This window comes from Oryctolagus cuniculus, chromosome 3 (genome assembly GCF_964237555.1).
Source record: "Oryctolagus cuniculus chromosome 3, mOryCun1.1, whole genome shotgun sequence".
Lineage (NCBI taxonomy): Eukaryota > Metazoa > Chordata > Mammalia > Lagomorpha > Leporidae > Oryctolagus > Oryctolagus cuniculus.
Genome location: NC_091434.1, coordinates 49259181 through 49274586, shown reverse-complemented (window position 1 = coordinate 49274586; position 15406 = coordinate 49259181). Strand labels below are relative to the sequence as shown.

The 15406-nt window shown below is 41.2% G+C and overlaps 1 protein-coding gene across 8 annotated transcripts in view; it reads right to left on the bottom strand.

The window, feature by feature from the left end:
* Positions 1 to 15406, bottom strand: part of STAT4 (signal transducer and activator of transcription 4) — a 151713-nt gene that overhangs the window by 4516 nt on the left and 131791 nt on the right. For 7 of the 8 annotated variants that reach the window (XM_051848344.2, XM_051848343.2, XM_008258842.4 and 4 more), the window contains 7 exons: positions 8482 to 8565; positions 6978 to 7076; positions 3243 to 3378; positions 1655 to 1704; positions 1331 to 1425; positions 557 to 693; positions 49 to 240 (listed from right to left, as the gene is read on the bottom strand). In XM_051848344.2, coding sequence (XP_051704304.1) covers positions 49 to 240; positions 557 to 693; positions 1331 to 1425; positions 1655 to 1704; positions 3243 to 3378; positions 6978 to 7076; positions 8482 to 8565 — 793 coding nt within the window. Of the gene's footprint in view, positions 1 to 48; positions 241 to 269; positions 426 to 556; positions 694 to 1330; positions 1426 to 1654; positions 1705 to 3242; positions 3379 to 6977; positions 7077 to 8481; positions 8566 to 15406 lie in introns of those variants that run through there. The other variant, XM_017342993.3, reaches the window with a different exon arrangement.

Below are 15406 nucleotides of genomic sequence, written 5' to 3'. Positions count from 1 at the left end.
AAAACAAAAAACAAAACCAAACAAACAAACAAACAAAAACATCCTAACCTTCGCAAGGCTGGGAGCTGTAGTGTTTACCGAAGGCTTTATCTTTGGGAATATCTGGATACAGGTACTTCAGAGGGTTTTCAGGAATGTTTTCAGCCATAATAACCTTGTAGTCTCGAAGGATATCAGCAAACGGCAGAGCAGACAACCGGCCTTTATTGTAAGGTTCTACAGAGTGGAATCTCACTTCTCCTGAAAAAACAGTAATTGGAGGGATATCCAGGTTTCTGCTGACATTCTCTGTGGCCGTTCTTTCTGCCCACACGGTCTTCAGTCACGGTTATAAAGCAATGCCAGACCTTCTGCAGACGGACAGTACAGATCAAGCACGTGAGAGAGGCTGATTCACAGGCTTTTACAACTCATGGTACCCTGTTCTGGGACAATGCAACAACTAATATTCAAATCCACTGAACGCATGGGAGGCAAGTCAACACACCACACACATCTGAAAACCGAAAACTCAAGAACACCAAATTCACATGGATAAACGGTAGTGAGCATGTACCATTTTCAGAATGGTCCACCCAGGTGAAAGTTATTCCTCCAAGATGGCTTTCACTGAATCTTAATAAGAAGGTTCCAGGCATTTTATCCTTCAGCAAGAGCCGTTCCTTCTCTTTGCTAACAAAGCCCATGATGTACCTAAAAATAGAACAGTGCACAGTTCACATTGATCATTATCGCAGTATTTGCATTTATTACATTTACAAAGAACAGACCTAATGTTTGTTTTGGGTATAATCAAGTCACTGGTACATGGACTACTCATCTATAAATATAAATACTGATACTCTAAGAGGAATGTAAGGGGCTGGCACCGTGGCTCACTTGGTTAATCCTCTGCCTGCGGTGCCAGCATTCCATATGGGCACGGGGTTCTAGTCCCGGTTGCTCCTCTTCCAGTCCAGCTCTCTGCTGTGGCCCGGGAAGGCAGTGGAGGATGGCCTAGGTGCTTGGGCCCCTGCACCCGCATGGGAGACCAGGAGGAAGCACCTGGCTCCTGGCATCGGATCGGCGCAGCGCCGGCCATAGCAGGGGGTGAACCAACGGAAGGAGGATCTTTGTCTCTCTCTCTCTCTCTCACTGTCTATCTGCCAAATAATAAATAAATAAATAAATAAAATAAAATAAAATAAAAAAAGAAGAATGTAAGAAATGGAAGCTATTTTTTTTCCCAGGGCACTAAAAATGCTTAGATTTAAAAAGGAAAAGGGAAAAAAATAACAAGAGAAAAAAAAGACCTAATTGATCAATGTGGAAAACATAGTCTGTAACTCACCCATCAATCCACAGGGGAAGAATGTGCTTCTTAATTAGATCTAGGATCGCCTCAAGCCATGTCCAGAAGGTAAATGATTTGCCAGGTAAGTGTTCCTATCGGAATAAACAAGCACATTAAGACAACCATTATTTTAGTAATGTTGATACAATAATGAAGTTCCATTTTTCAATGAATTGTTTTCTTTAAACTGGACACTTTAGTTTCTTCCAGATACATCCTTCTCCAGGAAATCCTTAGCCCCCCAGGTGATAATAGGGAGGCATAGAAAGGAGTATTAGTTTTTTAAAAGTATCTAAAGGATGTTTCCCTTCCCATTTGTACCTTGCAGAACTTTGCCCAGGTGAGGTGACCATCACTGTAGCTGGACTGAACTAAAAAGAGAACAAAAGATGGCACATTTTATTCCAACAATGAGGATTTTCAATTATTTGCTCAATTTAGAGCCCGCCCTTCCCTTAAACATTTCGTAAGCATGTGCTATGGGTTCATGGTGTCTGTAGTGCTAGGTGCAGTACAAATGAAAGCTGTCAGCCTTGCTCCCAAGAACGCTGCTGTCTGGGAACGATGCTTTTTGATGGAGGAGCTGGCACTGGCTTCGGCGAGCTCCATGGACAGGTAGGAGATAACCGTTGGTGAGGGAGAAGGGAGGACACTATAGGAATTAAGAATATGGGACAAGTTGTAGACACAAGCATGACTCAGAGGACACAGCAAGAGCAGCTGAGGGCTTGTGAATAAACATTTTAAGGTGAATTTGTGTAAGTCGGGTGCAACCACCCTACTGAAAGTCTTGCCTATTAAGAGAAAAAGAGTGGACTAGAAATCCACGAGCAATTGGTCATCACTGGTTGTTCTGATCCAGAGCAGTTAAAGCATGCAGGAGTTGCTATGTGAAATTTTAAGGAAATTATTAGGATGGTTTGATACAGACCTGAAAAGATACGCCTGTTATTTATACGACAATTGAAAAAGCTTTATTCATTCATCAACAAGAATTTATTGAATGCCTACTATTGCTGCTTATGTTTTAAATAAGACCCACAAGATATTTATGGTAAGTATATTTTTATGTATCCCAGGGTCCTGATTTATTTTGGTGCCTGTTCATCATGTAATAGGCACAAGTGGCAAGCAACCAGTGTCATGTATAAGTGTAACTTAAGTCATGTGTGATTCTAGAACTGCTACTCAAATGCCTCTTTGGATCTACCATAAAGTAGAAACATATGTAGACCCAATTTGAACTCTTTTGGTGCCAAAAGTATTTTTCACCTCAGATTTGTCAAAATATAGATATCTTTTTATACTCTTTTAGACAAAGCTTAGACTATAGTTGGCATATGTCTTGCCAATGACTTGACTTTGCAAACTTTAGGAATCTCAATCAAAGCTGAAACTTTCCTGCCATGTAAAATTAAATATTACCTGCATGTTTTAAATTTATATTGAATTCCCTGGACCTGGTAAAGGACTCCATCATTCTCCAGTTTTTTAATGTCAACTGAGGTATTAATAAGAAAGATCAAGGCACCATGGAGGCTTCATATCTTATTCAGTGGGGTGGCCTAAGAAAACCCAAGGGACTGGAGTGTGGAATGGAAAGAAAGGGGCTTTAGAACTGGGCAGGTCTGGCCCGTGGTGTGGCTCTGCTATGTACCAGCCATGCAGCCAGGGGTCTGCACTTAGAGTCTGCACTTCAGTATCCTCATCTCTAACATGGGTGGAATGACGTCAGCCTGAAGAAATTTTGTGACAACTAAAGGTAATACAGAACTTAACACTGCGCCTGGGGACATAATAGGCACTCAATAAACTGTAATGTTCATTATTAATACTGACACAATCTTGCTCCTTTTAAACGCTTGAGTGACAAAGACAGAGGCAAGTCTGCACGTCCAGCAGCTCTCACCTGTGAGTTTCTCGGCCAGCATATTGAGTTGATCTGAGTTAAGGCCACGGCCAACATAGGATGAAAACTGCCAGCTCATCACTTCCAGGAGTTGACTCAGAGTGGCAGACGGAGGATTATTAAAGAAAACCAAGTTCTGAAATAGAATCATGATGATGATTATATTTGTTAATTACACGGAAAACATTGTAACTCAGTATGTAGGAGTCCTGATTTAAAGTCTTTAGGCCAGCCTAAGTTGACAATACAGAGTACCCTCTCATCTCCATTTGTTCTTGTTTTCCTAAAATTTTTCTTATTTATTCGAGGCAGAGATAGAGAAAGAGAGAGGGAGAGAGACAAAGATGGAAAGACAGACCGAGATCTCCCATCTATTGGTTCACCACTCAAATGCCTGTAATGGCAAGGGCTGGGTCAGTCTGAAGTTAGGAGCTGGGAACTCAACCCAGGTCTCCCACATGGATGGCTGAGACCCAACTACTTGAGCCACCACCTACTGTTCACCAGGGTCCTTATTGACAGGAAGCTGGCATTGGAATCTAGAGCTGGAAATCTAACCCAGGCACTCTGATAAAGGATGTGGGTATCTTAGCTGCTAAGCCAAAAACAGGCCCCCGTTATTTATTTATTTATTTATTTTGCCAGGCAGAGTTAGACAGTGAGAGAGAGAGAGACAGAGAGAGAGTTATAGACAATGAGAGAGAGACAGAGAGAAAGGCCTTCCTTCCGTTGGTTCACCCCCAAAATGGCCACTACGGCAGGCATGCTGCGCTGATCCGAAGCCAGGAGCCAGGTGCTTCCTCCTGGTCTCTCATGGGGTGCAGGCCCCGCACACTTGGGCCATCCTCCACTGCCTTCCTGGGCCACAGCAGAAAGCTGGACTGGAAGAGGAGCAACCAGGACAGAATCCGGTGCCCTGACCGGGACTAGAACCCAGGGTGCTGGCACCGCAGACAGAGAATTAGCCTAGTGAGCCACGGCACTGGCCATATTCTTTTTAAGATTGATTCTCTTCCTAAAGGGCACCTTGTTCCTTGAGTCTAATATAATGAAGGGCTCCATCTTCCTTTAAAGATCATTTGGCATCTCTTAACTCTTCCTGGACTATTGACTATCAAAATCAACTCACACAAATTTAACATTAACAAATAATTAGATAGTCATTTCTAAAATAATATTAATATTAAATATTAATCGTGTTATATAATGGATTTACCATGGATTGACCCAAGTTATACCTTGACCAGATAGATTGTCCTAAAGTGCAAGAAACTGTTAGGTCCTGGGCTAAGGGAGGTGATTCTGTGATATCTGTTGTGTATAACCCCACTCTTCTGTTTCGATGTACACTTCAGTAATCTTATTTTATTCTAGATAAGAATCTTTCTGCATGGTCAACTACAAACAAGATTGTTTGTGCCAGAAACTGGGTCTGTGGAACAGAAGAATTCACCCCAGATTATGAGAAAGCAGGTAGTGTGAAAGCCAAGAAAGGTATTTTAAGAGGAGGAGGAGGAGGTAAGCGTTGAGAGCATCTCCTGGAGGAGGCATTGGTGAGCATGAGCCATGTTGGACAGCAAGAGCCTTCGGAACCAGGAGTGAAAGAGACACAGCATCCAGCAAGAACGGGCAACAGGAAAAGGAATCCCAAGGAAGAATTTCTAGTGAGATGGTTTTTCTTGTACCTGAGAATTGTGTCTGCATAAATGACCGACAGAGAATATTCTCAAGGTCTAAGAGCCGAGTTTTCAAGGCAGGGTGGAATTAAGAAGAGAAACCAGAGTTTGTTGTTCAGATTGGCTCTGTAACTAGGCTGTGCACTGTCCTTCGGAAGCTGTATGTGATCTCTACCTTCAGGTATTCTCATGCTGGAGCCAAGTCGAGGAAGGTTAGTGTGACTAGGATGACTTCCTTACGGAAGGCTGCTGAGAAAAGCTAGATGCGGGGCTGGGCTTTAAGGCTGGAGGACAGAGAAGTGTCCCATCTCTTCTCCTACTCCCTGGGGTTGGAACAAAGGCTGCGCATATGAAGCTTCCAAAGGGGAATGGCATTTAATCTCAGGGGCATTGGCTGTTCTTGGCCTTAAAGACCAGGCACCTTCTCTATTGACTTCTGCTCTTTTATCTTCAGGCTGAGAGGAAGCCAGGCACAGGGCACTCCACGCAGCCTTCCTCCCTGCAATTAATCTGTCTCAGATGCCAGGACACCTGAGGATGAGGAGTAGGCTGAGTCACATTCCACTTTTTAAAATCTCATTAGAAGCATTGAATTAAAGGAAAGAATATTTAAAGAGAGCTCCTTAAGGCATTGTTCTCATTGCTGAAACCCAAGGGTAAAAGAATCCTTTATTTTGAATTAAGAACAAATGTTTACATTTGAGCTATTTCCTCTAGACCTTGGTGGTTTCCAGGACAACGCACTGAGGTTTTGTAAGAGGGGAACCAGGGGAAGTGCTGACTCAAGTGTTTTGCCGCTCCCTTGCTTGGCTGACTTAGAGGAGCATCTGTTCCCTGCTTGCTTTGTGACTTAACGGCCAATTTTTGGTCAGTATCTCAAGTAACCACCAGATGGCATTAAAACCCAGCTTGGGTCTAGGATGGAACAAAAAACGTATAATCAACTAAAAATGTATGCTGTCAAAGTGTAGTTTGGCAAGATTGATAAATATTCTGGTGACTTATTCAGAAATCAATTCTCTACCTTTGTAAAAGAGACTATGTGGAGAAGGTGGGGCCTGAAGTAAGTAAGATAAGATCAAGTTTTTAAAAAAATTAGTTATTTTTATTCTTTTGAAAATGAGACAGAGAGAGAGAAAAAAATCTTCTAGCTACTGTTCACTCCCCAAATGCCTGCAACAGTCAGGGCTTGGCCAGGCCAAAGCCAGGAGCCAGGCAATCCATCAGGGTCTGCCACGTGGGTGTAGGGGACCCAAGTATTTGAGCCATCTTCTGTTGACACCCACCCCCGACCCCGCCGCCCCAGGATATGTATTAGCAGGAAGCTAGATTGGAAGCAGAGAAGCCGGAACTGAAAGCTGGCACTCCAATATGAGATATAGGCATCTCAAGTATCAACTTAAGCAGCTGTGCCACATGCTGGCCCCAAATTCTAACAGCAGTCACATATCACATTCTGTCCTGAGTTTCCCCCACAGCCTACATGGCCCTAGGACACTCGGTGATACAAGCAGCTGGGAGCAGACCAGACCCTCCTTGGGAACAACAAACACCTGTCTGTCACTTTGCTCTTTCAGGTTCCAAGTACATCAGAACAGATTACTTTACAGGCGAACATTCAGCACAGTGGTAAAGATGCCACTGGGGACGCCTGGATTTGAATCCTGGCTCTGCTTCCAACCAGCTTCCTGCTAATGTGCACCCTGGGAGGCAGCAAATGATGGCTCAAGTGGTTGGATCCCTGCTACCCACATGGGAGGCCTGGGTGGAGTTCTGGGTTCCTGGCTTCAGCCCATCCCAGCCCTAGCTGTTTCAGGTAATTGGGTAGTGAACCAGTGGATGGAAACTCTCCCTGTCTATCTCTGTCTCCTCTCTGCCTTTCAAATAAATAAATATTTTTAAAAAAGACATATGACTTTAAATATGACCAAACAAGAATCAAAAACTAGAAATAAAAAACTCCAAACGACATCTCAACACATGCACACACAGAGATGGTTTTTGCTGATAATAAAACAAATTAAATAGAATTAAAGGAGAAGAGGCAAGAATACTCTACCTGGGAATCGTTAGTTGACACATTGTACCAAATGATGGATGCCCAAGCATTAGGTAACTGACTGACATTGGAAATCATCACCACAGGTAATGAGCTGGTCTGGTTAAAAAAAACAAACAACAAAGCTATTACAGATAGTCCCACCTTAAACCGATCGTATGCTTTTCCCTTTCCTCTAAAGAGCCATCTCAAACCAGCCTCACTCTTCCAGTGCAGTGCCCTGATCACAAAACTGACTTGTGAAGGCATTGAAACTTTCGGGGCCCATGTGAGTCAGGGTACAGGGAGGAAAGAACTGGAACCCTTTCAGAGGGCTCCAGAGGCGGCCTCCACTAGCTTCCCGACATCACCATATTTATCCTTTCTTAGTCACATACGACCTTAGATACAATTAGAGAGTTTATTGATTAAGCAGTTATCCTCTTTTTAAGTTAAACAATCTAATTTTAAATTTACCTCTAGAAGGAATCAGTGTATCCAAGTGATGACCCAAAACTCAAATAACACCAGTTCTGGAAATGAGAGTTTTATTGTGAGAACTAGCAAGGTGGGAGGCAGAGCTGCCTGGTCTGTTGTAATAGAATATGACTGAAGACCGTGGGTACTGTAGTTTACTACATAATGGAATCAACGGGCTCTCACAGGCCAGCCTGGGAAGCGAATCACCTACAGCAGTCTCTTCCCAAGAACAGAAATTGGGAAAAACACCCAGGTAAGGAACGTAACAGCTCATGGAAACAGAGGTTTAGGGAAAAGAGAGTAGGAAGAAATCCACAAAAAATCTTTATATTTATTAAGCTATAAAAAGCAAAAGCAAAATTCTAAAAGAAGCCACTCCACACAGGATGATATTCAGGGTGTATGGAATTGTTTATTCCTTCATGCACTCATTTGTTCATTTACTCAACAAATACTGAACATCTGCTGTATGGGAGGCACGCACTAGGTGCTGGCAACAGAGTGCCAAACAAGGCATGGTATCCTGCCTTCAGGGCAATCCCGTTTAATTTAATATGAAAAATTTGTTCCTTCTTTTGTTCAAGAGCATCAAAGTAATGTACTGTTAGTGTTCTATCATTTGTCTTTGCTCACCATGCTAGAGAAACTTTCCTACTGAGATAGCTTTGTGTGCAAGTTGAATTCTTTAAAATATGGCACATATTATATGAGATGGTTCAAGGACACTCATTTCTCTTTAGGTTTTCTACTGATTATTCATGACTCAGGAAATCCCAGAGAATAAACAAAAGAAAAACATAAATTGGGCAACTAATTATTCAATATATATCAAATTCATAACACCAATGAGATCTTATCATTTATAATTAATCAGAATAGCATGTTAACTATTCAGTGAATATTTGACATATTGCTTTTATAAATTAAAACAAAATTTATAGGGAATGTACTTAAAACTAGAAAAGACTGAACTTTCATTACAAATGTTGACCAATTCCTGTAAATGTTATTAGTAAATCTAGAAGATTTTCACTGAAACACTTACCTCCAAATCTATGGTCAGGCCATACAGGCAAATCTGTGTCTCAAATGTTATGGAATGAAGCTCTTCAGTCACCATGTGACAGCCCTAAGGGAGAAAGAAATTATTGTCTTACACATTCTTATCTAATACTAAACCTGTTTCTCTAACAATAAACTCTTAAAGCAGATGTTTCCAAATACTTCCAATTACTGAACATTCCCTCCTTAATTGTTTTAACAATTATATACAAAGTTTGAGAAATCATGAAATTATTACATTGTACCACAAAATGTGCAATTAAAATTTTAGAAGAAAATAGGGTTTTATTAAGAAAATATTTTAAGAAATCATTTCTGTTTTTTGTGTTAAGGATATTGTGATTATACTTAAAACTTTTCATATTCTTGAGAAATTTACTAAAGTATTAATGAGTAAGAAGCTATGTTACCTGGAATTTAAGGACCTTAGGAAAAAAAGTATGCATATAGGAGAAAAACAGGTGATATAAGATAGGAAAAATATTAGTTATTATTGAAGTTAGGTGATGTATAACTGGAGAGTTCATTCAATTTTGTCTCTTGCTTTGTATGAATATGAAAGTGTTCATTAAAAAGCTCTTTTAAATGTTTTTAAAACTACAGATAACAATATTGTATCAATTATATTCAAGAATATTAAAAGGAGTATTCAGAAAATAATCATATACAATTTAAAATATAATAAGGTAAACAGGCAAATCAGTAAAGGGATTAGGAGTAGGGAAATTTACCCATAGATTATGGAAAAGGCACAGAAGTTATAGAAAAGTAATAGAAAAGATAAGAAATAATTAATACATGAACTTTAACAATAAACTAACAGAAGTTCCACAAAGAGAACAAAGAAAAGGAAATAAAGGAAACATCAAAGACACAACCAAATTATAATAGTTATATACTGTTTATGGGAATAGGTACAATCACTTTGGAGGAAAATTTCTCAATATCTAGGAAAATATAAGATGCATATCAACCATACTTCATTAATTCTTGTCATATATACTTTTATAGGTCAAAGAATTTCTTGTATTCATGTGAAAAAAAAAGAGACACACAGAAGAGTGTTTACTGGAGAAGGATTATAGCACAACTGTTCATAACGGTAGAATGTATATAACAATAGGGAAATAACTAAGTATATTTGTATATTTATAGACTAAAAGACTTTGCAGCAATTGAAATTATATAGGGCAATGAATAAACATGGGGATGAGTTTGGAAAATATTTTTAAGAACAAGAAAACTAAGTTGCAATTAGATATGTACATTAAGATGTCATGTATATAAAATTTAAAATTATAATAAGGAATAATACAAAGTTTTAGGAACATACACATTTGTAGCAAATATAAAGGCACTTTTGGGAACAATAAAAACCACAATTCAAGACAGCAATGACCTCTGCACTGGGAGGTGGGTGGATACCAAGAGGAAAGGAGTTAAAGTGGGGAAACTGGTTCTTCAACTCTCCTTGAAAATTAGAATTTTTAAGTTGGCTGGTGGATATCTATTTTACTATTCTTTACATGTTTTCTTTCTTCTTTCTTTCTTTCTTTCTTTTTTTATTTTTTTATTTTTTGACAGGTAGAGTTAGGCAGTGAGAGAGAGAGACAGAGAGAAAGGTCTTCCTTCCGTTGGTTCACTCCCTAAATGGCTGCTACGGCTGGCGTTGCGCTGATCCAAAGCCAGGATCCGGGTGCTTCCTCCTGGTCTCCCATGCGGATGCAGGGACCCAAGCACTTGGGCCATCCTCACTGCCCTCCCGGGCCTCAGCAGAGAGCTGGACTGGAAGAGGAGCAACCGGGACTAGAGCCCGGCGCCCATATGGGATGCTGGTGCTGCAGGCGGAGGATTAACCAAGTGAGCCATGGCGCCGGCCCCATATATGTTTTCAATAGTTTATTAAAAATAACAAGACAGTAACAGTTCTCACACTAAATGACAACAGTGTTCAAACTGAAATAGCCCACAGAATTTGCAGCACAAGGAATGCATAGAGCCACACAAAGCTTACTGCTGTAAAATTTTAGAGAACCCAGGAAAGAAGGAAATTCTAAAAGTTGCAGGAGTGCAGGAATAAAATGTAATTTACAAAGGCTAAGAATAAGAACATAAAATCAATAAAAGATAATAGAATAGTGGTTTTGAGGTCAGCGCTGTGGCGTAGCGGGTAAAGCCACCGCCTGCAGTGTCAGCATCCCATATGGGCTCCAGTTGGAGTCCTGGCTGCTCCACTTCCGATGCAGTTATCTGCTATGGCCTGGGAAAGCAAAAGATGGCCCAAGTCCTTAGGCCCTTGCACCTGTGTGGGAGACCTGGAGGAAGATCCTGGCTCCTGGCTTCCGATCTGCAGAGCTCCAACCATTGCGGCCAACCGGGGAGTGAACCAGCGGATGGAACACTTCTCTCTTTCTGCCTCTCTTTCTCTCTCTGTGTAATTCTGACTTCCAAATGAATAAATAAAGCTTTAAAAACAAACAACAAACAAACAAACATGATCTCTGGCTTCATTCCAGCCTTATTGAATCAGATTCTACATTTTAACAAGGACCCTGGGTGGAATTTGGGAAGCAATTGTTCTCAATGTGGTGGATTCACATGGCATTTAGTCTCCAAGGGATTTGGAAAGTTTGGAGAGACAGAGATAAAAACAATTTTCAAAATGACCTCTGGGAACATGTGAACAGAGCAGAAATTTTTTTAAAGATTTATTTGAAAGATAGTGTTATAGAGAGGCAGAGGCAGAGAGAGAGAGAGAGAGAGAGAGAGAGAGAGAGAGAATCTTCCATCCACTGATTCACTCCCCCAGACAGCTGCAACTGCCAGGGCTGGGCCAGGCTGAAGCCCGGAACTTTCATCCAGGTTTCCCATGTGAGTGCAAGGGCCCAGGGAGTGGGGCCATCCTCTGTTGCTCCATCAGGTGCATTAGCAGGGAGCTGCATGGAAAGTAGAACAGCCGGGACTCAAACCAGCACCCACATAGGTACAGGTGGCAGCTTTACCTGCTACGCCACAGTGCCGGCCTCAGAAGTGGAATTATTTAAACTAGAAGTCAGGATAGAGTTTGAGTCAGCAGGGTCACATGGGAAGACAGCGAGCCTTAATATTGAGTATGTATTAATAACAAGTTTGAATCTGTTTGCATTAAAATGTAAATAATAAATATCAGTCTAACATGCTGGTAAGAATAACAGTTACATGAGAAGATGTAATGGAGATGTTAAACTTGGCAGTTATTATCTAGAAAGAAGTGGAGAATGAAAAACTCTCCTTCCTTGGGCAAGATCACTGGGGCATCTTCCATTGTCCACAGGTAGTTAGACTGACCATGGTGGAATCACACCTTCCTGGTTTGTAGAAAGTTGTGTATAACAAAACTTCCACTTGGACATCCACAGACTGCCTCTGACAGTGTCCCCAGTACATCAACACACCCAACAGCCAGTTTACCTCCTCTGACTCCCCCAGTTCTGAAATGCATTATTGTTTCTTTGGCTGGGAATAAGATTAAGTGATCTGCTTGAGTTTAGGCAGCACGTTGAACAACAACCATAACAAAAAGGATTTTTTAAACAAAGAAAATCACACTGCCCTATGGAGAGGGAGAGAGTGCCTTATGCCGAGACAAATGGAAGTTTACAACTTCATTTATGTTCAGCGATGTGTGCCTTTCACCTGCCACTGGGTTGAGTGGCATTCAGGATGAAACAGACCCATGCAGAGCATCTGAGGGGCACAGGCAAGTGCACACATGGAGACTCAGTACCATATGTCTAAACATTTAACAATTATAAATCAGGCTAATAAACTGTTAAAAGATGGCTTAGCCTACCCCCATTACACATAACTTTCACTTAACCTAATTGATCAGGTTTTAGCTGTTCAATGCCCCACTGGAATGAGGTGGTATGAATAGGGAATAGCCATCCTGTGATATGATCCTCTATATACGGGAACCAAAAGACTCCACTGAGAGATTATTGAAACACAATATATAATAAAAATATATATAAAATCAACACACACAAATCAACAGCCTTTATATACACAAACAATGCCATTGTTGAGAAAGAATTTGTAAGATCAGTCTCATTCACAATAGTTACAAAAAAATTAAATATCTTGGAATAAATATAACCAAGGATGTGAAAGCTCTCTACAATGAAAATTACAGGGGCTGGCGCTTTGGCATAATGGGTAAAGCTGCTGCCTGCGGTGCTAGCATCCCATATAGGCACCGGTTCAAAACCTGGATGCTCCATTTCCAATCAAGCTCTCTGCTGTGGCCTGGGAAAGCAGTACAGGGTAGCCCAGGAAGACCCAGACCTGCGCAGATCAAGAGGCAGATTGGCCGGCGCCACGGCTCACTAGGCTAATCCTCCGCCTTGTGGTGCCGGCACACTGGGTTCTAGTCCCGGTCGGGGCGCCGGATTCTGTCCCGCTTGCCCCTCTTCCAGGCCAGCTCTCTGCTGTGGCCAGGGAAGTGCAGTGGAGGATGGCCCAAGTACTTGGGCCCTGCACCCCATGGGAGACCAGGATAAGTACCTGGCTCCTGCCATCGGATCAGCGCGGTGCACCGGCCACGGTGGCCATTGGAGGGTGAACCAACGGCAAAAAGGAAGACCTTTCTCTCTGTCTCTCTCTCTCTCACTGTCCACTCTGCCTGTCAAAAAAAAAAAAAAAAAAAAAAAAAAAAAAAAAGAAGAGGCAGATCATTTAAGATCTTTGTAGATAAGGGTACCATGATATTATTCTTCTGTTCTAATATTTGGTCTTTGGTCTTGATTTTTGACACAGGTTTCCTAAATTCCTTGGAATTTTCTGAGAGATAGAAGCATCTTTTATTCTAATGAGATAACTCTTGGATAGCCCCAGGATGGTGGCTGGTTGCCAGGGGAACCAACCATGTGATTAGAGTGTTGGCACTTCGAACCCCAATCCTTGATCTCCAAAGAGAAGGGGTGGACAGACTGAAGACCAGGCACCCAATAGACATGATTTACTCAATCATGTCTATTTAATGAAGTCTCCATAAAAACCTTTAAAGACAAGGTTTGAAGAGCTTCCGGGGTTTCCTGAACACTAGGAGGTGTCTGAAGGGTGGCACGCCCAGAGAGGGCACAGAAGTTCGGCTTCCCTTCCCACTTGCCTTGCACTATGCATCTCTTCCATCTGGCTGTTGTTCCCTTGGTAAAATCCTTTATAATTTGCCAGTAAACGTTAAGTAAAAGGTTTCTCTCAGGTGTGTGAGCTGCTCTAGCGAATTAACTGAAACTGAAGAAGGGATTGTGGGAACCCTCGGTTTATTGCTAGTTGGTCAGAAGTGCATGACCTTGGACTTGCCACTGACATCTGAATTGGGGACACTCCTGTGGGGTTGAGCCCTCAGCCTGTGAAATCTGACACTCTCTACTTAGAGACAGTATCAGTATAGACACCCAGTAGGTGTGCCCTGGAGAATCGGTTGTTAGTGGGCAGAAAGCCTCATACGTGTTGGTGACTAATGTACTGAGGGCGACAACTGGAAAACGTTGAGTTCTTCCCATCTCTTGCAGGCCCCATCATTCCCCGTTTCTAGCACCTAGGTTTAAGTTGCAATATTATAAGCAGGATCCTTGATCTTTCATATGGTTAACTTCCTCAGCTCTCTGAGTTGTGGCACCCATGTGCTGCCCGTCCACAGGAATCCTGAGTGTGTGAAACCAGGGTTACACTGGCACAGCAGTGTCACTCAGGGCTGTTTATTGACTCCAGGAAAAACTTCACACTTCATGGTTTTTTTTTAACTGAACTAGAATGTGGATGGTAAGAAGTTTTCTCAGCAATTCAAACTAATTTCTGATGTTTACTTAAATCCTCTGACGCAACTATGAGGCCTATTTGGAGCAAAATCTAGCAAGGAAGCTGACATATAATCCAAATATCTAAAAAAGAAGCACCAATAAAAGGAAGCATCATCATTTTTTAAAGCTTGCATGGCCATCGGAGTCTTCATTAAAGGTTGATTATCTCTAGTCTGGAAATATGAAATCCGAAATGCTCCAAAATCTGAAATTTTCTGGGCATCCACATGATGTTCAAAAAGTTTCAGGCACTGGAGCATTTCTGGTTTCCAAAATTTGGACTAGGGATGTGCAACTGATCGAGTCTATAGAAATACTCCAAAATTGGAAAATATGTGAAAACTGAAGCACTTCCTGTCCCAAGCATTCTGGGTAAGGGATATGTAACTTGTATGTTATTAGTGCAGTTCAAACTAGAATTATTCAGTTTTATATTCCCAGAGTCTATTCCTTAGATACAGGGGAAAATATCATCGATATTTAAATGTCAGTCGTAAGAGCCGTTCTAATCATTTAAGATGATTAAGGATTTAAAACACACATACTTATAAATATTTATGGCACTGAATATTGTAACTGGATTGACTGTTTTATACTTCTAAAGAAAAATATCCATTAGATAAGAATTAGAAAAACAAGCCAAGCAATTTGACCAGGGCTTCACCTGGGAAAAAATATATACATCCTAATGAAAGGTTTAGATTCTCCATATCCTTTTTTCTCCCTCTGCCCACTGCTTAATAGGACACTCTGGAAACCTAGAATATAGGAACAATTGGTTCTGGCTCTTAACTTGAAAGAAAACCTCTACTAAAAAAAACCACGACCAGGATAACGGATAATTTTCATCCAAATTTCTTTCTCATTTCATAACAAGCCATAATTTATGATAATGTTGCATATGGAAAAATAAGTGGTATAGAAAACAATGAAAATAATCCATGTATTTAGTGAATATCTACTTAGGATCTATTCTGCCCCAGTCACTGGGCTAGAAGTAGAGAAACAATGAGAAGAGGGAAATGGTACAGTCACACGAGAGAGAGTCCTTAATCACAGAATCAA